Source organism: Pelophylax lessonae (genome assembly GCF_965119305.1).
Source record: "Pelophylax lessonae genome assembly, chromosome: 4".
NCBI classification, from domain to species: Eukaryota; Metazoa; Chordata; class Amphibia; order Anura; family Ranidae; genus Pelophylax; species Pelophylax lessonae.
In genome coordinates, this window is record NC_138771.1 from 55,976,495 (window position 1) to 56,001,656 (window position 25,162).

Genomic DNA, 25,162 nt, shown 5'->3' on the forward strand with positions numbered 1-25,162 from the left:
TCAGTCCTATACATGGAGGTCCCACCTCACAACTTACAGGACTTAAAGGATCTGCTGCTTGGTGCCAGATACCACAAAATACCTTCAGAGGTCCAGTGGCGTCAATCATAGACGGTTCAGGCCTATTTTGGCGGCAAAAGGGGCCCTAATCAATATTGGGTAGGTGGGTGGTCATAAAGTTATGGCTGATCTGTGTATAACATTTATAATGATTGTGATTTTAAGTTTAGTGCTAACATCAGTAAATGTAAAAGTTTACAAGCCTGATTGATGTTAAGTAACTGCACCATAACTGTTTAACCTTGAGACTGTCATAAACAACATTTTATTTTAGAATAGTGTCATTTGCAGTGCCTGGCTGTGACATACGACAATTATGTAAAATGTAATATATATATATATATAATATACAATACTTAAACTTACACAAATATCCCCATAGCCCTAAAGACCAACCCCAGCCAATATTTTCCCCTCTGTATATTTCGAGATTGGCAGACGGAACAAGAAGAGTTTGAAATCCCCCCCACTAGGAACACAACAATGAAATAGTGGAGTGGGGAAGTTCTGGAATCTCTGATGATTGTGTTGCTCTTATTCCTACACTTTCTATCCAAGTGACAAACAAAAAGAGGAGATAAATCTTTTTTTTTTCTTCCAATAATTTTTATTGAAAATTTACACAAGGAAAATAAGACAATACGTAATAACATGTCAGAAGAAAACCGTATATAATCTCAGAAAAGACCATAAAGCACTTTAACCTCGGAAGTAAACATGGGTATAACAGAGGCAAGATAGATTGGTTGGGCTCATACATAACTCTTAGGAAGGAAAGTGTAAAATAGTGGTGGGGTACGTTCTATTTCCCTTACAAGGCCGGAGTACAGTAGCTGCTGTTTGTCCAGGATGACCAGTGTTGAGTGAACCTGGCCCCCTGAGACACAGAGAGAGCGTAGGCTTTTTCCATAGAAAACTGGTTATTGACTAGGCGGACAACTTCTAGGTGGGAGGGGGGGTCCAATTGTTTCCAGTGTTTCGCTATGGCGGACCTGGCCGCAATTAGTATGTGGGTATATACTGTGTTCATGACCCGGGGGATATTGTCTAAACCGAGAGACAGGAGAGCCATGGCCGGAGTGACAGGCCGTAGAATCCCCGTAACTGTAGAGAGAATCTCAGACACCCTTCTCCAGAAACCCAACATACTTTTACAGGACCAGAAGATGTGATATATAGTGCCAACTTGGCCACATAAATCTTGTTTTTTTTCACTAGTAAGTTCTTTGTTTGGTTGACATAAAATTTTGGATGCACAGCTTTAGGAACCTGTAAGCTATTATCACACCCTCTGTTGCAAAATCACAGCAGTGTTATTGTAATAGAAACCTAAAAAACATCTTCAAATGATCCAAAATTGGCATGAAACCTGTACTGCTGGGTAATCAATAACAGCAATTGCATGTCATCTTCCTGTGGTACCTGACAAACTATAGCGCAGTGTTAAGCTGGCCATAGATGGAGCAATTTTCTTTCCTGCAACCCATGGTTTGCTCGATCCCCCCATGAATGCTGGTAGGAATCAGTCTGCCTATACATGGATTAAATCTCGGCCTGTCCCTGCTGCACCAGCCAAGATTCGAATGGTCTATGGCCAGCCTTCTATGGCCAGCCTTAGGATCCTGTGCTTTCAGTTACTAAGCTTGAATGGGCCCTTATGAAATTTCTCAGTATTGATTAGGTATACTCATGAAGGACAGGTGACAATTCTGGAAGAAATTCACTAGTTTATGTTGCTTTACTGGCAGAAGTGCAGCCATTTCACTATTCCTGGCAGGATCAACAAGGATGTAGCACAATACAGGAAATAAAAAAGGTCTAATAATGTGCTGTAGAAAGTTCTGCCTTTAAAGCAGGAGCCCAAAATGAATCGTCAAGTAAAAGCTAAAATAAGAAAACATTTACCTTCAATCCAGAATGTTTCAATGCGGTAATTTTATTTACCACTAGATATTTTCAGGCTTCAGGCCAGCATCATTTGGTACACTTCCTCTGAGCCCAGGTCATCTTGGACCTGCCTTAGCTGGGAATGAAAGGAAAAGAAGCAAAGCGATGAGCTTGCTTTCTATCACTCTGCTCCCCCCCCCCCCCCCATCAGCATGCTTCTTCTCAGCATTGGCTTTTTGTACTGCTGCTTTCATTCACCTTTGGCTCTGCGGTACAAGGTCTACAAAAAGCTGATACCAGGTCAAATTCAAGTACAGTACTTACAATGCTTGCATGTATGATACACTTTTATTAAATATTATTATTTCTTTTTCTAAAAATAACAAACATGTCATACTTACCTGCTCTGTGCAGTGTTTTTGCAGAGCAGCACCGATCTTCCTCTTCTCGGGGGGTCACCCGCCCGGCACTCCTGGCTTCTCCCTCCTGCTGAGTGCCCCCACAGCAAGCAGATTGCTCTTGAAGCACCCAAGCCGAGCCGCTGCACTGCGTGTCCATTCAGACACAGAGCTGTGACTCGGCCCCACCCCTCTCTCTCCTCATTGGCTCACTGAATTTGACACCAGCGGGAGCCAATGGCGCCCGCTGCTGTCTCAGCCAATGGGGAGTGGAGAGTCCCTGGAGACCAAGTCTCTCGTGCTAATCGCTGGATTGAGAAGGGGCTCAGGTATGTTTTAAGGGGGGCTGGGCTGCTGCACAAAGAAGGTTTTTTTTACCCTAATGTATAGAATGCATTAAGGTAAAAAAATCTTCTGCCTTTAGAACCACTTTAATATATTGATGATTACAGAACTGCATTAATTCTTATGTGTTTTTTATATCTGCCTAGAATTCAGCATCAATATCCAGTGCTTTGAAAAAGTATTTATACCCCTTGACATTTTCCACATTTTGTCATGTTACAACTAAAAAGGTAAATGTATTTTATTGGGATTTTATGTGATAGACCAACACAAAGTGGCCCATAATTGTGAAGTGGAAGGAAAATGATAAATGGTTCTCAAATTTTTCTACAAATAAATATGTGAAAAGTGTGGTGTGCATTTGTATTTAACCCCCCGAGTCAATACTTTGTAGAACCACCTTTCTCTGCAATTCTTTTTGGGGATGTCTATACCAGTTTTGCACATCTAGAGAGTGACATTTTTGCCCATTCCTCTTTGCAAAATAGCTCAAGCTCTGTTAGACTGGATGGAGACCGTCTGTGAACAGCACTTTTCAAGTCTTGCCACAGATTCTCAATTGAATTTAGGTCTGGACTTTGACTGGGCCAATCTAACCCATGAATATGCCTAGGTCCAAACCTTTTGATTGTAGCTCTGGCTGTATGTTTAGGGTCGTTTTCCTAAGAAAGATGAACCTCCGCCCCATTCTCAATTCTTTTGCCGACTCTAACAAGTTTTCTTCTAAGATTTCCCTGTTTTGGGCTCCATAAATCTTCCTATTAACTCTGCCTTTTGGCTGCTTCTCTTATTAACGCTCTCCTTGCCCGGCCTGTCCGTTCAGGTGGACAGCCATGTCTTCGTAGGTTTGCAGCTGTGCCATACTCTTTCAATTTTCCGATAATGGTTTCAACAGTGCTCCATGAGATGTTCAAAGCTCTGACTATTTTTTTATACCCTAACCCTGCTTTAAACTTCTCCACAACTTTATCTCTGACCTGTCTGGTGTGTTTCTTGGCCTTTATGATGCTGTTTGTTCACTAAGCTTCTCTAAGGCTAGACATACATTATACAATTTTCTGTACAGTTTACTTTAGCTTTACCTTCAAATATCTAGTACAAAGGCCTGCCTTATAGGATACAATTGAAAGTGTTGTTTAGTTTTGACCCCATATTATATGGTTTATGGTAAATCTAACAGAAAATTGTACAAGAAAATAGAACATGTATGGCCAGCCTAAAAAACCTCCTGAGGGCTTCACAGAACAGCTGTATTTATACTAAGATTAAATTACACACAGATGGACTCTATTTACTAATTAGGTGACTTCTGAAGGCCATTGGTTCCACTAGATCTTAGTTAGGAGTATCAAATACATGCCACACTTTTCTTATATTTATTTGTAAAACAGTTGGAAAACAATTTATCATTTTCCTTCCACTTCACAATTATGTGCCACTTTGTGTTGGTGTATCACATAAAATCCAAATAAAATACATACAATTTACGTCTTTGGTTGAAACATGACAAAATGTGGAAAATTTCAAGGGGTATGAATACTTTTTCAAGGCACATGATTTTATTTTGCTTTTGCCAGAGTTTTATTCGGGTTATGAATTATGCTCTTGAAAGCTTTCCAATCAGCTAGAATTTGGCATTGAAATAAGATAACATCCTTTTGACATTGTTATATACAGATGTAACATAGTTTTTATTATTTTCAAGGTTCTTACTGAAAATAACATTAGACCTTATTATTTGTAACTTTACAGCGCTAAATGTTGAAGTCCAAGATAGATACACACACAAGGGCAAATAGAGGTTTATGCCGGCTGGGACATAGAATTAAATTGAATGTGCTCCCGTAAAAAAAGTAAGGGGTCTTCATTATATCTCCTTCAGCCTTGGGTGTATTCATATCTGAGAATCTGTGAAATACTCTAAACCCTAAAATGTTTTCAGTTTTATAAGGGGAAATAAATGCTGTAACAGGTTTTAGGTGATGTGACTTGTGTGTGTTACGAACCCTCACCTATTTCATGTTACTGCACATGCGGTTAGTGAGATCATTTGTTTTTGACAGATAGGCGTATCTTTAGATAAGTACCTATCTTTTCACCAGTTATATCATTTATTTTTAGTCTTTAGATAATCGCCTGAACTGGAGCTATAAGCCTATACTGATTAGTAATGGATCGCCTTGGGTACACTCAGCCTGCCCATACATGGATCCTGCCCATACATGGATCTAAACTTGGTTGGTCCCTGCTGAACCGACTGAGGTTCAAACCATTTATGGCCAGCTTTACTGAAGAGAACAATAACAAGACATATAGCCACATTCCCTAGAGGCTACTCTAAAGCACAGGGTTATACACATAAGTCAGCATATTGCAATAAGTATTGATCCAGTATTGGTGCACTTTAACTCAGCTGCAATGTGCACATATTTTCGCAGATGTATGCAACTGAGATCTGTTTTCAGATTTGAGACAAATTCGATAGGTCTTCCTGTTGCCTAATATGGCTGACTGCCTAAGAATTTTGTATTGTATTGGGCACTAAGTGAAAAACAGATGTTCATGACTTGGATCAGAATCTGTAATTAAAGATATGGGAAGAAAGCATCAGCTGCGGGCTTTAGAGAGAGCTCCCGTGTCATCTTTGAGTCCATTTGTTTCATCAAGTGGAATTGGTACTGTCATTGTTTATTTTTTAGGTCTCTAAACTTCATTTTGGCCAAAAAAAAAAAAATCTACAATTTAGGTGACATATCAAGCATTAGTCTTAACTAATCGCATGAAAATAATTGCTGGTTTTTATACTTTTTGAAAACTGGGATTACTGGTCAGTATTAGATTGAATGTCTACAAAGGATTAGCAACTAAAATTTTAAATATAGCAGTATTGGTTCATTTGACCCCATCTGACTGCGATATTGCACAATTCAATATATTTGTTTTACAGCTAATAGGTTCTGCAACATAAGCATAAATTAAAAGCATAAATTGGATCACAGCAACTTTGGTTAAAAGGGATGTATATTTATTTATTTTCATGTCATACAATTTCCTGACAAGGTGTGTGGGCACAGGGCCCATTAGAACCTACAGTTGATTTGTGTGATGATGTCCTCGCTTCCAAAGGGATATTTTAATAGTATGACACACACCTCTCATGACTGAACAGTCACAAAAGCCTTCTCTTGTGGGTATGACTACAAACCACAGAATTAGAAACCCATACATAATAATACTGTGTGTAATAAAGATGACTACACATTGGAAAAGAATGTACGGCTGCCATAAAATAACCCTTTAAGCGGTATTACCTTGTGGGTTTTTTTTTTTTTTTTTTTAACGTGCCCTAGGTGGTTTATGGCATTATGTGCTATTGTGCCCCACATATTAGCATTTTATGACAAGACATACCTTTGAAACGAAGCTTCGATTTTCACCCGCTCTTCCTTCAGGGTTTGCGCTATTCGGCCACTTGAATGGTTAGGCTGGGATGACGTCGGGAAGTGAGCCATGAATGCAGACTGTACTGTGCATGCATGAGTGACATGACTGAGCTGATGTCTCTATCTACTAAACAGTGCAGGTTTACTCCAACTTTCCAAGGTACCTATTACCTTATAAACTTAAAGGGCAAAGTTAAAACGTTGAGTTTAATACAACTTTAAATACATTAGGAGTCCCAAATTGCTGGACACTCCAATAATGTAAATCATGACTTTGTCAAGGATATTAAAGGCTGACTTGTACATTTCCACCTCCTGCAATTGGTTCTTTGTATGTAGGATGGCCCCAGTGTCCATTTGAGAGCTCCAAGAAAGATGTCGCCTGACTCTGAAGCCGCCCCCTATAGCGCGACTTCATTGTGGCTTGCAAATTACTTCTTTAATAGAAGTCAATGCAAGCTGGTCCAATGTCGCTCCCAAGTAGTGCAGGAACCTTTTTTCTAAGTCGGAGCGACTTGAGTCGGTCCGATTAGAATGGTTTAATTGCACTGAATGGAGTGCGACTGTTCAGATGACTAAGTCAGTCGCCCCGGTGCTTATGCCTGTTAACAGATATACGGTTGTGCTCATAAGTTTACATACCCTGGCAGAATTTATGATTTCTTGGCTATTTTTCCGAGAATATGAATAACACAAAAACTTTCTTTTCACTCATGGTTAGTGTTTGGATGAAGCCATTTATTATCAATCAACTGTGTTTACTCTTTTTAAATCACAATGACAACAGAAACTACCCAAATGACCATAATCAAAAGTTTACATACCCTGGTGATTTTGGCCTGATAACATGCACACAAGTTGACACAAATGGGTTTGAATGGCTATTAAAGGTAACCATCCTCACCTGTGATCTGTTTGCTTGTAATTAGTGTGTGTGTATTAAAGGTCAATGTGTTTCGGCACTCCTGACAGACCCTTGCATCTTTCATCCAGTGCTGCACTGACGTTTCTAGATTCTGAGTCATAGGAAAAGCAAAAGAATTGTCAAAGGATCTGCGGGAAAAGGGAGTTGAACTGTATAAAACAGGAAAGGGATATAAAAAGATATCCAAGGACTTGAGAATGCCAATCAGCAGTGTTCAAACTCTAACCAAGAAGTGGAAAATTAGAGGTTCTGTTGAAACCAAACCACGGTCAGGTAAGCCAACTAAAATCTCAGGAGGAAGATTTTGTACCGTGTCTGCTGACACGGCGTTACTTTGACTTGGCTTTCTTGAATTTCTGCTCCAAGCTGAAATACGGTTGGTTGCCACCTCTATACCTGAACCCCCTCTTTTGGACTCCAGCCGTATGCAATTCTTTGCTGTGGACGGGATCCCATAAACCTTCAGCAGTCTGAGGGTGATTACTTCTTCAGTCACAGGTCCTTTTCTACCTAGCAGTGACCTATCCATTACCTCTACTATGCCAGGAACACATGAGAAGGTGCCGAGTCTGCCAATTTGGTTTTAATATGTGCAAGCTAAATCATCTTTACGCAGTTTGAGACTAAAGCAAAAATCTATGTGCAATATTCTAGTATACCCCTGAAGAAGAAATGAATAGCTTCGAAACGCGTTGGGTATTTGACTGTACATTATTTGCACGTCTCTACTACTGCGTTGTTCTGTACCATCTGCTTGCCCATTTTGCTTGTATATGTATATGTTTTTGCTGTTTTTAAAATCAATTGTCATTAATAAAATTTTGTTACAACTCTTTTCAAATACTCTACATCTATACTTTTGTCTTACCATTAGAGTGCCGTTAAAGTCCCAACCCCTTAGGGGAACCCCTCTTTCCTCCTTGTGAGCTATAAAGGCACAGGAAATTTTGTCACAATTGATGGCAAGATGAATGCAGTACAGGTCCCTCTCAAAAAATTAGCATATTGTGATAATGTTCATTATTTTCTGTAATGTACTGATAAACATTAGACTTTCATATATTTTAGATTCATTACACACAACTGAAGTAGTGCAAGCCTTTTATTGTTTTAATATTGATGATTTTGACATACAGCTCATGAAAACCCAAAATTCCTATCTCAAAAAATTGGCATATCATGAAAAGGTTCTCTAAACAAGCTATTAACCTAATCATCTGAATCAACTAATTAACTCTAAACACCTGCAAAAGATTCCTGAGGCTTTTAAAAACTCCCAGCCTGGTTCATTACTCAAAACCGCAATCATGGGTAAGACTGCCGACCTGACTGCTGTCCAGAAGGCCATCATTGACACCCTCAAGCAAGAGGGTAAGACACAAAGAAATTTCTGAACGAATAGGCTGTTCCCAGAGTGCTCGGACCCTGAGGAAGACTGGGGAGAGGGAAATGCCAAAATGCCTGAAGTCCAGTGTCAAGTACCCACAGTCAGTGATGGTCTGGGGTGCCATGTCAGCTGCTGGTGTTGGTCCACTGTGTTTTATCAAGGGCAGGGTAAATGCAGCTAGCTATCAGGAGATTTTGGAGCACTTCATGCTTCCATCTGCTGAAAAGCTTTATGGAGGTGAAGATTTCATTTTTCAGCACGACCTTGCACCTGCTAACAGTGCCAAAACCACTGGTAAATGGTTCACTGACCATGGTATTACTGTGCTCAATTGGCCTGCCAACTCTCCTGACCTGAACCCCATAGAGAATCTGTGGGATGTTGTGAAGAGACAGTTGAGAGACGCAAGACCCAACACTCTGGATGAGCTCAAGGCTGCTATCGAAGCATCCTGGGCCTCCATAACACCTCAGCAGTGCCACAGGCTGATTGCCTCCATGCCACGCCGCATTGAAGCAGTCATTTCTGCAAAAGGATTCCCGACCAAGTATTGAGTGCATAACTGAACATAATTTTTTGAAGGTTGACTTTTTGTATTAAAAACACTTTTCTTTTATTGGTCGGATGAAATATGCTAATTTTTTGAGATGGGAATTTTGTGTTTTCATGAGCTGTATGCCAAAATCATCAATATTAAAACAATAAAAGGCTTGCACTACTTCAGTTGTGTGTAATAAATCTAAAATATATGAAAGTCTAATGTTTATCAGTACATTACAGAAAATAATGAACTTTATCACAATATGCTAATTTTTTGAGAGGGACCTGTATGTTATCAAAAAATACTGGAGACAAATTTGCATTCTTCAGCCCGGAAGCTGCGTATGGGACGTACTTGGACATTCCAACATGACAATGATCCTAAACACAATGCCAAGTCGATCTGTCATTGGCTACAGCAGAATAAAGTGAAGGTTCTGGAGTGTCCATCTCAGTCTCCTGACCTCAATATCAATAATTTACAGGAACTGGAGGCTTTTTGCCAGTGAGAATGGGCAGCTTTACAATCTGAGAAAATAAAGTGCCTCATCCACAAATACCACAAAAGACTTCAAGCTGTCATTGATGTTAAAGGGGGCAATACACGGTATTAAGAACTGGGGTATGTAAACTTTTGATCAGGGTCATTTGGGTAGTTTCTGTTGTCGTTATGATTTAAAAAGTGTAAACACAGTTGATTGATAATAAATGGCTTCAGCCAAACACTAACCACGAGTGAAAGCAAAGTTTTTGTTATCACTCATATTCTCTGAAAAATGGCCAAGAAATCTAATTCTGCCAGGGTATGTCAAATTATGAGCACAACTGTATATGAAGTTAAATACCATACAAAGAGAGGACCTGGTAGTTCTAAAGCACAGGTTTCAGGTTTATGCCTCCAGGCATATGACGTCTTTGCCTTGATTGCCACCTTTGTTGGGAGCTGGAATGTGTTCCTTCCCCAGAAATTGCAAACCCAATTTAAACGCATGTAGTACAGCTGCACGATTCTGGATAAAACAAGGATCAGGATTTTTTGGCTTAAAGATCAGAATAAAGATCACGTTTCTCTGCGTCACATCATCTTTCACACTATACAAAAAGGTTTGGCTTACTTTACTGCGTGTGTTTGTTTTTTTTTTTGTTTTTTTATTCATTGAAGTATATTTTTTTTTCCCAAAAAATTGCATTTGAAAGACCACTGTGCAAATGGTGTGACATAAAATATTGCAACAATCCCCATCTCTAGGGTCTCTGATTTAATAAATTTTTAATGTTTGCGGGTTCTAAGCAATTTTCTAGCAAAAAAATACAGATTTTAACTGGTAAACAACAAATGTCAGAAAAAGGCTGGAATTGATGACTTGTTCTCACAAAAAAATGCACTTGCATAAATGACACTTGATATAAAGCCTCTATGTAATTTTAAGAGAGTGTTGCTGGCCCACCAGCATGCGTTCAAACCAGACCGGAAGTCCCACCCTACATGTTTTGTCATCACCATGCAATGTCCTCAGGTGTCATAGAGGCTTTATATCAACTAAAAAAAAATGTAAGTGCCTTTTTAATACTTCTAAGGCATAATTAAAAAAAGTTTTACACTATGGGAGGCTTCTCCTTCTTTTTACATATTCCTGCATATTTTGGTGCACCTGAGAGGACCATTACCAGTGTTGAGGAACTGAAGGTGGAGATAGTAGTTACTATACTCCAGTGCAAGGGTCTCTAAGTTCCCATCCAGTGGCTCGGTGGTGTACAGTCCTTGTGAAGAGGTGTATGGTGTCCTTGGTTCCAAGTGGACAGTTTGGTAATACATTGGTTTACCAACAGGCGCTATTTGACTCTCTTGTGAGAACAAGAAGTCAGTTCTATCTGGTGAATGCAGAATACTATCTGCGGCCACCGTGGACTTGAGAACAAGTCTTGTTTATTTAGAACACATGGTATTTAAGAAATACACGTCACTATACCATTTTTAGGAAAAAGACTTTAATGGCGCTTTTCCACTGCATGGAACCGTACCTGTTCGGCACGCTTTTGTGCTTTTCCACTGCTGGTACCGCATGGTATAGGGTCGGAACGGTTCGGTACGGTACGGTATAGGTTTGCTTTTCCACTGCATGGAACCGAACGGTACGGTACGGTACGGCTCTGAAAAAACAGTACCTACTCGATTGTGGTTCCAACAGGTACCAAACTGGTACCATATCCCACAATCCTTTGCATGCAGTCACTACTAGCCACTGATTGGTCAGAGAATCCCACCACCCTGTTGTTATCCCACCCACTTAACTTTAGTACTACTTTAGTGGAAAAGCAAACCTATACCGTACCGAACCGTTCCGACACTATACCATGCGGTACCAGCAGTGGAAAAGCAAACCGGGCCAAGCAGGGCCGAGTAGAGCCGAGCCGGTACTAGCCGGTACTTGCATTTGTATATATTGAAGATTGGAGGTTATTGAACACTAACACTGTACTTTATGGAAAACCTATATTTATAGAATTTTTCACATTTTATTGGGGCTTGTATAGTATTGCCAGTGGTCTTTCACTGTCTGTGTACATTGTATATAATACAATTGTGATTAGGCTTATTTTACTATAGCATGGAAGAGAGATTATCTTAATGCTGTTGAGTTAAATTCATTTTATTCACAAATAAATGCCATGTTCTCTTTGCTATTTATATTGTGGAATGTATAGATTTTAGATTGCTACTGATTGTAATCAAACTAGAAATCTAAAAACCTATATTATGAGATATCGGCTTCTGCACAATTTTTCTTAAATGTGCTTTTTTTTTTTTCCTTTGGTTTGTTTTCATTTCCCCTTAGGTACATTATATCTTACATGAAATGGTGATGGGTGGAATGGTTCTGGAGACCAATATGAATGAAGTTGTTGCACAAGTAGAAGCTCAGAACAAACTTGAAAAGTCTGAGGTGAGTCCCATGAGGTAGGGTTAGTATTCTTGAACTAATTGATTGTTGATTCCAACACAGATTTTATTTTTAGATAAGTACTTGTGAGCATACAATGTTATAGACCCTTTGTAATAGTTTAAACTGTGTAGGCAGCATAACAGCTTTTGCTATGTTTCAGAAATCATAAGGTTAAAAATTTGTGTCGTGTGATTGCGCATCTCTTCTTCCTGATTTGCAGGACGCTGTGCCTGTATTCTATAGTCTGCTCAGCCTGAGACAAGATGCAGGCTGTGATTCGGTGGGGACCTGTACAAGATTAACCACTTTACCACCGGAGGATTTTGCTGTCTTACGTCCAGGCCACTTTTTGCGATTCGGCGCTGTTCGACTTTAACTGACAATTGCGCGGTCGTGCGATGCCGTACCCAAACAAAATTTACGTCCTTTTTTTCCCACAAACAGAGCTTTCTTTAAGTGGTATTTGATCACCTGTGCGCTTTTTACTTTTTGCGCTATAAACAAAAAAAGAGCGTTTATTTTGAAAAAATAACAATATTTTTAACATTTTTTTTATATGAAATTCCCCCCCAAAAAAATGTAAAAATCTAATTTTTTTAAAATTTTTGGCCAATTTGTTTTCTGCTACCTATGTTTGGTAAAAAAAATCACGATAAGCATATTTTGGTTGGTTTGCGCAAAAGTTATTGCGTTTAATAACTACGGGAAAGATTTCTGTCATTTTTTTTTTTTTTTTTTAACGCGTAATGGCGGCGATCTGCGATTTTTTTTGCAGGACTGCAACATTGCGGCGGACAGATCGGACCCTTGACTGACATTTTTGACACTTTTGGGGGTACCAGTGACATTACTACAGTAATCAGTGCTATAAATATGCACTGTTACTGTAAAAATGACACTGGCAGTGAAGGGGTTAATTTTATTGGAGAGGGAGGGGTTAATGTATGCCTGGTGCTTACTGACGTGTGGGGGGTGGAGGTGACTATGTGACAGAAGGACAGATCGGATGTTCAGCTATGCTGAACACTCCGATCTGTCAGTCCCTGTCACTTAGGAGATCCGCCCGCTCTGTTTACACAAGCGGGCAGATCTCCTCACTCGATTCCCCGACGATCGGGGAAGAGTGGCGGCGATCGCCGCTGCTCTTGTGGAATATAAGGAGCCATAGGAAAGTCTCAATGCAGTTTTATTGTGAACTATTGCGTTAAAAACCTTGCATCATAAAGTTAATACAGTACCGGGCCGGTGGATTAAGATGTTGGAAGGGTTAAAAACCACTTAACCGGTGAAGCAGGATAGAAAAAGTTTGCCGTGATTTGCAGGCTGACAACCGCTAACATGAAGCCGCAGACGTATGGGAGCCAAGCCGACGCTCCCGTGTGCGTGGAGTGGGCAGAGCTAATTATTGACCTAGTTGGTCATTAACCCTTCTATATTATATATATATATATATATATATATATATATATATAGAAACAATTGGTAACATATAAAAACAAATGTAGCAGATACAGGTATAGATGACAAATGCAGGTACATACATACATTTGGTAATTGTAATCAAGAACAAAAACTTCAATAAAAATAGAATTTAAAAAAATGTAAATAAACATGAAAAGAAAATTAGCACTGGCAGAACAAAGAGAATCGTATCTACAATTTCCCAAAATATACCAAAAATGTATATAAACATCTGTATGTATATGTGTAGATATAAACCTATCAAAAGGAAGCCATTGCAGTAGGGGAAACCACAATTCTTGTAAAAAAAAGGCTGTGATTGGGTAGAGGGCCTGTACAAGATGCAGGCTGTGATTGGGTAGGGGACCTGTACAAGATGCAGGCTGTGCTTGGGTAGGGGTCCTGTACAAGATGCAGGCTGTGATTCGGTAGGGTGCCTGTACAAGATGCAGGCTGTGATTGGGTAGAGGGCCTGTACAAGATGCAGGCTGTGATTGGGTAGAGGGCCTGTACAAGATGCAGGCTGTGATTGGGTAGGGGTCCTGTACAAGATGCAGGCTGTGATTGGGTAGAGGGCCTGTACAAGATGCAGGCTGTGATTGGGTAGGGGTCCTGTACAAGATGCAGGCTGTGATTGGGTAGGGGTCCTGTACAAGATGCAGGCTGTGATTGGGTAGGGGTCCTGTACAAGATGCAGGCTGTAATTGGGTAGGGGGCCTGTACAAGATGCAGGCTGTGATTGGGTAGGGGGCCTGTACAAGATGCAGGCTGTGATTGGGTAGGGGTCCTGTACAAGATGCAGGCTGTAATTGGGTAGGGGGCCTGTACAAGATGCAGGCTGTGATTGGGTAGGGGGCCTGTACAAGATGCAGGCTGTGATTGGGTAGGGGGCCTGTACAAGATGCAGGCTGTGATTGGGTAGGGGGCCTGTACAAGATGCAGGCTGTGATTGGGTAGGGGGCCTGTTCAAGATGCAGGCTGTGATTGGGTAGGGGGCTTGTACAAGATGCAGGCTGTGATTTGGTGTGTGTGGGGGGGGGGGGGGTGGCTGTACAAGATGCATGCTGTGATTGGGTGGGGGGGCTATACAAGATGCAGGCTGTGATTGGGTGGGGGGCAGTACAAGATGCAGGCTGTGATTGGGTGGGGGCCTGTACAAGATGCAGGCTGCGATTGGGTGGAAGGGGGGGCTTTACAAGATGCAGGCTGTGATTGGGTGAGAGGCCTGCACTAAATGCAGGCTGTGATTGGGTGGGAGGCCTATACAAGATGCGGGCTGTGATTGGGTGGGGAGTGTGTGTGTGCAAGATTCAGGCTGATTGTGGGGTGGGGGGTGTGAAAGAAGAAGGCTGTGATTGTGCGAGGGGCATGGCAGATGGGCAGACTAAGGGAATACAGGCATGCTATGTCTCTGCAGAGCATCCTGTTCCTCCAAATGGTTAGGCAAAGGATGGAGCCTGATGAGGGATCACGCATTCTCCGAACGCGCGCTATTTCCTGCTTACCCCGCACCTGGAAGTGACATCACCCGCTTCCACGAGTCTCCTCGAGTGTTACTGAGCGCCACTGAGTCTACAGAACAGGCTGGGAGCCACCAGCGCGGCCAGACAGCAACTACTCCATGGACTTTTATATAAGCTATGGACTTTTTTTAGACTGTCTTATATTTTATTGGTTATTATAGCCCCACCTAGAGTGCGCCATAAAAATTTGTTTGTCTGGGCAAAGGATGGAGCCTGGCCCTGCAAACACAAGTCAGTTTGTGTGCTTTGAAGGAAGAAAGGTAAATGGCAGGATCAATCAGGTACTTTGGATGGAAGAAGTATATGAAACTGATAGATTATGAGGAGTAAAATATGCACACATATAGAAAAATATATTTAGAGTAACATGCATTCTACACAATTACCATTATGACACTGAAAGGCTTGAGCCGTCCAGAACGTATAGTGCTTTTTCTTAGGTGTTCTAGAGTTAAATAACTGGTCAGCCTATTTTATCTATCTAAAGGCACTGGTGATGGGAGAACCTCTAACTGCAGCAAGAGGGAGACTTTGTGGTAGTGGGGGTAGACAGAACGAAGAACTATGGCAGTGAGATCTCTCCTTTGGAGCCCCTAGGAGATAAAGACGCCAGTTTATGATTCAACTTCTTAGCATGTGCCAAAAATTGAAATGTCAGTTATGCTTTCTAACAAGAGTTGCAACATTTTTCACAAATCTGTAGAGAATTATCTGAAGATAAGAAGAATGGGATTTTTGTTTTTCTTTACTGAACTACAGTGACATCTGTACAAATAATCACTTTTCTGCCACAAAATAACAAAGTACTAAAGATCATTTAACACATTTGCAGCTTTATGAAATTATACCTTAAAGAGGAAGTAAATTTCCATGGATTGTTTGTACCTATAGGTAAGCCTATAATAAGGCTTATCTATAGGTACTGTATAGGCCGCTGATGACGTCATCGGCACACGCACTCTGAAGGAACAGTCGCCTGTGACCAGCGGCTCCTGCGCGCATGCGCTGGAGTAATGTCACGCGGCTCCAGACAGTCACACAGCCGGAGTCCGCTGATCCGGAAGGAAGATGGGCGAAGATGGAATGCGGCCTCCAGCGGTGACAACAAGGGCTTCGTTTGCAGGCAAGTTTCACATAATGTTCTAGTATGCAATGCATATAAGCACGTTATGCCTTTATGTTGCAGGTCAGGAAAAAGAAAAAAATACGAGGCAGCGCTTACTTCCTCTTTAAAGTTGTATTAAACCCTTAATTTTTATAAGCACATTCAGCGGCTGATTTGATCACTAAGTATGCATGTTCCTTATGTTTTAATCCATGCCTATGTTCCAGTTTAAACTGGTGCAAAGGCCGCTGCCCTAGGTCAGCATCCTATGGAGCTGCCACTCCATGCAGGGACTAGAGTGGTGTCTCTCTGCACTGTGTGCATCAATAGAAACAAACAGTCCTGTAGCCTAGGATGGCAAAGCACTCCTCCCTCCTCCTCCAACTCTCTTCTTCAAGAGCTTCAAACATACTGACTCCAGACTAGTGATCGATCGATATCGTTTTTTTGTTGCCGATACCGATATTTTGGCCATAGCATATTGGTATCGGCCGATATTTTTGTACATTTAAAAAAAATATATATTTTTACCACTTGAAGATTTTTTTTATGCCCAACGTCAATGTAAGAAGTTTAACTTGCAAATCTGTATACCATGCAACCAGAAAGTATTCACAGCGCTTCACTTTTTTCCACATTTTATGTTACAGCCTTATTCCAAAATGGATTAAACTAATTATTTTCATCAAAATTTTACAAACAATTCCCCATAATGACAACGTGAAAGAAGTTTGTTTGAAATCTTTGCAAGTTTATTTAAAAAAAAAAAAATCCCATGTTCATAGGTATCACAGCCTTTGCTCAATACTTTGTTGAAGCACCTTTGGCACCAATTACAGTCTCAAGTCTTTTTGAGTACGATGCTACAAGCTTGGCACAACTATTTTTGAGCAATTTCCTCCATTCTTCTTTTCAGGACCTCTCAAACTCCATCAGGTTGGATGTGGAGCATCCGTGCACAACCAGTTTCAGATCTCTCCAGAGATGTTCAATCGGGTTCAAGTCTGGGCTCTGGCTAGGCCACTCAAGGACATTCACAGAGTTGTCCCATAGCCACTCCTTTGTTATCTTGGCTGTGTGCTAAGGGTCATTGTCCTGTTGGAAAATTAACATTCGCCCCAGTCTGAGGTCCATAGCTCTCTTGAGCAGGTTTTCATCAAGGATGTCTCTGTACATTGCTGCATTCATCTTTCCCTTGATCCTGACTAGTCTCCCAGTCCCTGCTGCTAAAAAAACATCCCCACAGTTTGTTGCTTCTGCCACCATGCTTCACTGTAAGAATGGTATTGAACAGGTTATGAATGGTTTCCTCCAGACATGACGCTTGCCATTCAGGCCAAACGGTTCAATCTTTGTTTCATTAGACCAAAGAATTTTGTTTCTCATGGGCTCAGAGTCCTTCAGGCACCTTTTGGCAAACTCCAGGCATGCTGTCATGTGCCTTTTAGTGAGGAGTGGCTTCTGTCTGGCCACTCTACCATACAGGCCCTTATTGGTGGAGTGCTGCAGAGATGGTTTTTCTTCTGGAAGGTTCTCCTCTCTCCACAAAGATAGGCTGAAGCTCTGTCAGAGTGACCATCGGGTTCTTGGTTACCTCCCTGACTAAGGCCCTTCTTCCCCGATTGCTCAGTTTAGCTGGTCGGCTCGCTCTAAGAAGAGTCCTGGTGGTTCCAAACTTCTTCCATTTACAGATGATGGAGGGCACTGTGCTCATTAGGACTTTCAATAAAGCAGACATTTTTTTGTACCCTTCCCCAGATCTGTACCTCAATACAATCCTGTCTCGGAGGGCTACAGACAGTTCCTTGGACATTGGCTTATTGTGTGCTCTGATATGCACTGTTAACAGTGGGACCTTATCTAGACAGGTGTGTGCCTTTTCCAAATCATGTCCAGTCAACTGAATTTACCACAGGTGGACTCCAATCAAGTTGTAGAAACCTCTCAATGATTACCAGAATGCACCTGAGCTCAATTTTGACTGTCATGGCATTAATACTTATGTACATGTAATTTTTTTTTTTTTGTTTTTTTAATAAATTCAAACAAACTTCTTTCACGTTATCATTATGGGGTATTGTTTATATAATTTTGAGGGAAAAAAATGAATTTAATTGGAATTTTTGGAATAAGGCTAGAACATAACAAAATGTGGAAAAAGTGAAGCGCTATGAATACTTTCAGGATGCACTATATCCCAAGTAAAGGGATCCGTTTCCTACTCTACCTAAATAAGTGCAATCCAGATTACTCTTGTCTATAATGCCCAATACATGATGCTTATTTGCAAATGACATCACAGCACATAGATGTGACATAGATGTCACATCACAAAAAAAGCCTTGGCCATATGACTAACTACCATTGGATCCCTGAGTAGTGGATTCTACGTTGCAGGCAAGTATTTCATGACCTCGTTAGTGAATATCATGAATCTGAGTGTATAGGTAGTGACCGGGTATATCTGCAATTTTCATAGTTGGTAGTATTTATCTTCCAGTCTTGAACTAATAACTGTCAGTCTTTATTGCTGGAATTTCTCAGAAGTTATAGTGGTTTCATTCTTTAGCAGCTTGCTGACCAGCGGCCGTAGTTTTACAGCGGCAGGTCGGCTCTGTCCCGCGAAACAACATACCTGTTTTTCGCTTCGCGAGACTGCTATTCGCTACAGGGGAAGCTAATCAGCGGGTCCGGTGGCCGCGATTGCCACCGGGCACCCACGATCGCTCCCAGTGGAGACAGAACGGCGGTCTGCCGTTGTAAACACAGCAGATCACTGTTCTGCCAGTTATGAACACAGGGATCCTGTGTTCCTCTTATTTAGCAACACAGGTCTCTGTGTTCATGCAGCAAGCCCATCCCCCTCACAGTAAGGGCCACATTTAACCCTTTGATTGCCCCTGATGTTAACCCCTTCCCTGCCAGTGTCAGTACAGTAACAGTGCATATTTTTAGCACTGATTACTCTAGTAATTTCACTGGTCCCCCCAAAAGTGTCAAAAATATCAGTTAGGTGTCCAATCTGTCCACCGTAATGTCGCAGTCCCGCTAAAAATCGCTGAATACCGCTATTACTAGTAAAAAAAAAAAAAAATGACAAATCTTTCCCCTAGTTTTGTAGACGCGATAACTTTTGCGCAAACCAATCAATATACACTTATAAGGTTTTTTTTTAACCAAAAATATGTAGCAGAATACAAATTGGCCTAAAACGATGAAAAAATTAGATTTTTAATTTTTTTTTTATTGGGAATGTTATATAGCTGAAAGTAAAAATATAGGTCTTTTTTTTGTTTATAGCACAAAAAATAAAAATTGCAAAGGTGATTAAATACCACCAAAAGAAAGCTCTATTTGTGGTAAAAAAACAAAAAGGACATTCATTTTATTTGGGTACAGCGTCGTACGACCGTGCAATTGTCAGTTAAAGTAACGCAGTGCCATATCACAAAAAATGGCCTGGTCATTAGGGGGTAAATCCTTCCGGTCCAGAAGTGGTTAAAAAGGTACTTCAAAATTAGGAAATGACTGTTTCTACCTTTTTGCTTTCTTTATCTGAACACTGCTTTAATTTATTGGTGTCCTTTATCTTTTCTTAACTTTAAGATAAAGTTATTTCCTAATATTTAGTGTTCACATGGAATTATGAAGATATCTCACCTGTTACATAATGTTTATAATTGCATCAGTTATTCATTGAAGGACACGGTGCTTGAACTTGAGCTCCTTATGTTGCACAATACAAGTTCCAGAAGTTTCCCACGCCTCAACTTTTTCATAAGATGTTCGATGTAGTTACATGACATAATTATTTAAGAGAGGTTTACACACTACTTTACAGTATCCTGTGCTGTAAGGGCACACAGTCACCCTGAATATATGGGAAATATACATTTTCCTTTTCTGAAATGTTAAACCGTTTCTCAAGCTGGCCATATATGGATCGAAATGCAACCGGTTCAGCAGGGACATGCCGAATGTCAATCCATGTATAGGCAGGCTGGTTGTACACAAGTTGATCTATTGATTGACTTGTGTACACCAGCCTGTCCCAAATGATCAGTGCCACCAGTTATAGCCAGCAACACTAACAATTGTATTCTGATGGTGGGGAAGGCTTTCCACTGTCAGAATACAATACCACAGGGGGAGAATTCCCCCATCCACATCAAATTTGTGGATGGGGGAATCAGCTCCCTTGTTTTCATTCATTCAACCCGCTGCTTGAATGTAGCTCATCTCTGCGCTAGGTCGTCTCGCGAGGGCGCATACAACCTGGCCTCCGCCTGAGTCGCAGCATTCCTTCTGGCCAACAGCCCCCTCCATTCCGATGGAGCGGTGGTCTGGTCTGTCAGGAGCGGTGCCCACCCTGTTCCTGGTATGGTAAGTAGCTGTCGCCCCTCTACCCCTAGAGGGTTTTGGGGTGGACGTGAGCCCCACCCTGGGATAGTGAGGACCCGGGGTTCTCCTCCTTCCCCCCAGCACCTTTAAAATTTTGGTGGTCACTGTGGGTCTAAAGGGTTTTGGAGTGGATGTGAGCCCCTCTCTGGGATGGTGAGGAACCCCAGGTTCTCCTCCTCCCCCCAGCCCCTTTAACATTTTGGTGGTCACTGTGGGTCTTAAGGCCCCCCCCAGATGAGGTTATGAACTGGCTTTTGCCACATGCTTTTAAGGGGGGCTTGTTGGAGTTGCTGCTGGCCAGTTCTTTGATAACGCCCCTTTTTTAGCCGGGCAAAACGCGTTGACACACTTCCTGGCAGACGGCAACCACACAACGTCACTTCCTACACCTTGTGGAACGCACACCGACGGCGTTCCCGGAAGGAGACGCATATTGCTTGCTTTATGTGGTTTTCTAATGCTTTTACATTGACACTCATGTGAGTATTTTTAATCTGGTATTTATCAATAAATTATCTTGCGGGCTTCACTATTCTTGGTCCATTCCCTTCTTTTTGAGTGGCGATCGAGGGGGGATCATATTGGAAGTTGGAGGTTTGCTGATCCATCCTGTTGGGCAACCCTAACAAAGGGCTAATGTCATGCTGGAGGACCAGTGCATACTCGAGGCATATTAACCATATAGTTCTGGTGAGTGGATCCCCAAGAGGGTTTTTGGAGCACCTTCCCACCGTATGGGGAGCACTTCAAGCATTTTTTCCTTATAGCACTTTATTGAAGTCATATATTTTAAGTGGACTGTTTACTTAAATCTTGGACTTTGTTTTTTTGCACTGCAATATTTGTATTCAGCACCTTTGCACTTTATGCACAGTATTTTTGGCACTATTGCACTTTAATTTATGAATTGATAGTTATCATTATTTAGCACAATTGCACCTTTAATTATTTGGTCTTTTATTATTTAATTATTATCAATTTAATTATCAATTTATGATTATGCACATTCCTGGAAGCGCTGTTTTTTTTTTTTTTTTTACACTGTCACTTTAAAAAAAAACAAAACAAAAAAACTTTGATCACTTTTAATTGCTGTCACAAGGAATGTAAACATCCCTTGCGACAGTAATAAGCAGTGACAGGTACTCTTTATGTAGGGATCTGGGGTCTAAAAGACTTAAAAGCATTCAAAAGGCCAAGTTTGACTGTTTTGAATGCTGTCATTTTTTTTAAAATCTGGCACCTTTAACCACTTAAGCCCCAGAAGATTTTACCCCCTTCCTGACCAGGGCCTATTTTGCGATTCGGCACTGTGTGACTTTAACGGACAATTGCGCGGTCGTGCGACGCTGTACCTAAATGAAATTGATGTCCTTCTTTCCCCACAAACAGAGCTTTCTTTTGGCGCTAAAAAAGTCCAAATATACATCAGGGGAACAAATGGCAATATACGAACAGTCCTTGTAGCATCATCAGTAGAAACTTCATGTAGTTCACGGGCTATTAAAGTGACACTTTAGGGCAGCTCCTGACGTCACGTTCAGTCCGGAATCCGAGTGTGTTCCAAGCTGGTTACAATACCGTCGGGCAGAGTCTCGGCTTCCTAGCTGACATCCACCCGGCTGTGAGAATGGCGAACCCGCTGCCGCACATTGTGGGACCCTAACAGTGACTCCAGACATCTCTATTTGCTTGTTGATCTTTACTGTAGACATTTGGCTGTTTTAATAAAGCTCTTTATGGTTTTACCTCTACACTTAGAATAACACACCTTTTTGCTTTTATATTCCATAAACAGATTGAGATTTTCCATGTAACAAGTCTTCACTTTTATTATTTAGATTATGAAAATGAATACAACATGTCAGTTTCATGCATTGTTTGTTCAAGTATATCACCTTTATCTTTAGTCAATATTGGAATGAAGATCTAACGATTGCCTGTTCAAATATTTTGAATAAGTCAACAATTTACATGGGGTGTGCTTACTTTTTCACATGACATTCGGTCTCTCTGCGTACTCTTAATGTGGTTCCTGAACTCATAGCAAAATCATCCTGCTGTCTAATGTTAAATGTTTTTACTATGCAGTTACTGTGGTGCACACACTTAGATTGGGTATTGTTGCATTATATGGACTCTCACAATTGCTACAAATGAAAAAGATCTGTTAAATATTGGATTTCATACAGTAGTGCAAAGCAAATATTGGCATATATGACAGCATCCTTTACAGAAATGCTACTTGAAGACTGCATTTTGCTGCTGTTCCTGGAGTAGTTGGTTTCAGCATTGGGAGTCTGGCAGCAAATCTTTCAAGGGCTAGTTGAAGAGGAGCTCTGGTCAGTTGTTATAAAATAAAAAATTCAAAGTCAGCAGCTACAAATACTGTACTTGCTGACTTTTAATATACAGACACTTCCTACACTGTCATCACCCAGACTGGTTCTTCACTGGTCTTCAGGACACTGTTGCCCCCATCTTGCTTGTTGGAAGCTGGCTGTGACTTCCTAGTGCTTTAGAAATAGCTTCCCACTGCGCATGCCTGAGAAGCACTGCCTTTTCTCAATGGTCCTGCAGTCTCCTGGGACATGTGAAGGGTCCCAGGAGGTTGCAGGTGGTTAAGGGAACGGAGCTTCCACTCTGCAAGTGGGAGCAGGTACCTATCAGAAATAGGTACCTGTTCCCAGAAGAAAAGAAAACTCTGCTAATGAGAGCCGAGGAGGAGGATGAGTGGAACTTCCCTTTCCAGGTGAATTTCCACTTTAAAGTAGGCATTCTGTAATGTGTCAGGTAAAGTATTAGGGTTAAAGGATAAGTTCACCTTTTGGAACATGTTACATGCTTCACCTATGTTTAGGATAGAACATGTAACATGTTTTTACTCCTGCCATCTCCCCCCACCCCCCCCCCCCCCCTATTTTCCCTTTGGTGTGACCGCAGGCAAGGTTTCTTTTCCCTGCAACCGCTGTCGCAAGTAAAAAACAGTGTAACCATGCAGGACTCTGCCCACATGACTGCGTCACTCATTCACAGGAAACTAAAAGTACCATCTGCCACCATGGCCCAAGGCTTGCAGTTCTGAAAGAACTGTGAGGGCATTGGCGAGCACCCTTGTGATTTATTCACAAGCCCTGCAGCTTTCAAACTGGCAGCCAGTATGGAGTTACAGGCTGAAAGCTACAGGGCTTGTCTGCAGAAGCCTGACCATTGCATCCCTAAACCCTGATCACAGGTGCAATGCTTTCCATGCTCCTCAAGGAAATAAAAATAAATGCACTTTATTTTCTGCAAAAGTATGTGCATTTAAAATTTTTAGGTTAGGGATACAGGCTAAGATTAGGTGTTTGGATCTGGTTATGTGTTAGATATAGGTTGCAGGGGGGTTTGTGAAGAAGGTGACTCAGTTTTTAGTAAAGTTCATATTCACATCGCACACCTTTTTGGATATAGGCACATCTGTTGTGGGTGCTGAAGCGATCACCAGCTGAACACTGGATCTATCACAGGTACATACATATTCGCCAGCACACCATGGATTTTGCAAAGCAGTCCGAAGAAACTTTTTATTGCAGAAAGGATCACATCAGAAACAGTGCAATGTTTCTGAGTCACGCAGGACCCCTTCGTCAGGCATGTGATAAAGTGTTAACAGTGAGCAGAGAATATATGTGAACATACCACTAATCAAATCAAAACAATGGAAAATTGGGACACCCCCCTCTGATGTCATGTTCCCGCCTATGGCCGTTTAATAAAATAATCCTTTGAACTGTAATTAATGTAGCAGTAATGTATCAGTAAAACTGTATTTCTCTTACGTCCTCCGACAGTCGCCGCCGCCTCTAAGTCATCACTGTTGGGTATTGACTTCCACTCCGCAGGAGTAGCTAGGCATATAGACTTAGTCAAAAGACAAAAGGCATTAGCATATACACACCCATGGGGGCTGTCCCATCTGGTCAATACCCCCCTGCAGTGACCACTCCCAACTCCGTTTTAATCTGTCTAGCGTCAGGAGTAGTCAGGCTTCCCTGTGCTGGGGCTTCAGCTTCTAGTGTTAGTCGTTTCTTTGGATGAAGACGGATCATGCGGTACTAGGATTCGGACTGACCACCCTGGTTCTCCAGGGCAGAAGGGTCAGCTGGACCCCCAGCCCGCCATCGAGCGTTCAGCTATGGTTCGCCCTGGCATTATGAACGACCAATCCCTGCTCGCCGCAGGGATGCAGCCGTGAGGTGGCTATCTCACAGGACACATCTGCGATGCTGCAGTGTCATGTCCCTTGCTCACGGCACTCCCTGTCAGATGAGGACATCGGTTTTCCGTTCATAGAGGCATCCCACGCCGTCTGGTACAGGTAAGTACTTCTGTGTGGGGCCTCTGTCTGGGGTGGCAGTCTGTGTTGCTGTGTGTTCCCCATGTCTGTGCCTGTGTGACTCCCTGATGCGGTCCCTGTGGGGATCGCTTGTGCAGATACTGTATGTTTTCTGGGGGTCTCCTTCCCTGTGTCACTTCGGTGCATTGTTGGGGGTGCAGACGTTTTTGTGTGGCGACCGCAGCGGCATGAATTTGTGCGGTCCGCCATCTTTGATATGGGCAGGCATGTTTAGCTTCTCTGTGGGCGATCCTGCATGCCATCCGCCGCCATTTTGTATGAGGTGGACGATCGGTCCGACCTCATGTTCGGCGGCCATTTTGGCGTAGCCTCCAATGCATTCCTATGGGGCAGCCATTTTCCC

General features: G+C 41.8%; 1 protein-coding gene across 2 annotated transcripts in view; it reads left to right on the forward strand.

Moving 5' to 3' along the window:
- Positions 1 to 25,162, forward strand: part of LOC309552335 (AP-3 complex subunit sigma-2) — a 118,522-nt gene that overhangs the window by 86,865 nt on the left and 6,495 nt on the right. For both annotated transcript variants that reach the window (XM_082253247.1, XM_082253248.1), the window contains one exon: positions 11,823 to 11,930. In XM_082253247.1, the coding sequence (XP_082109373.1) occupies positions 11,823 to 11,930 (108 nt within the window). The remainder of the gene's footprint in view (positions 1 to 11,822; positions 11,931 to 25,162) is intronic.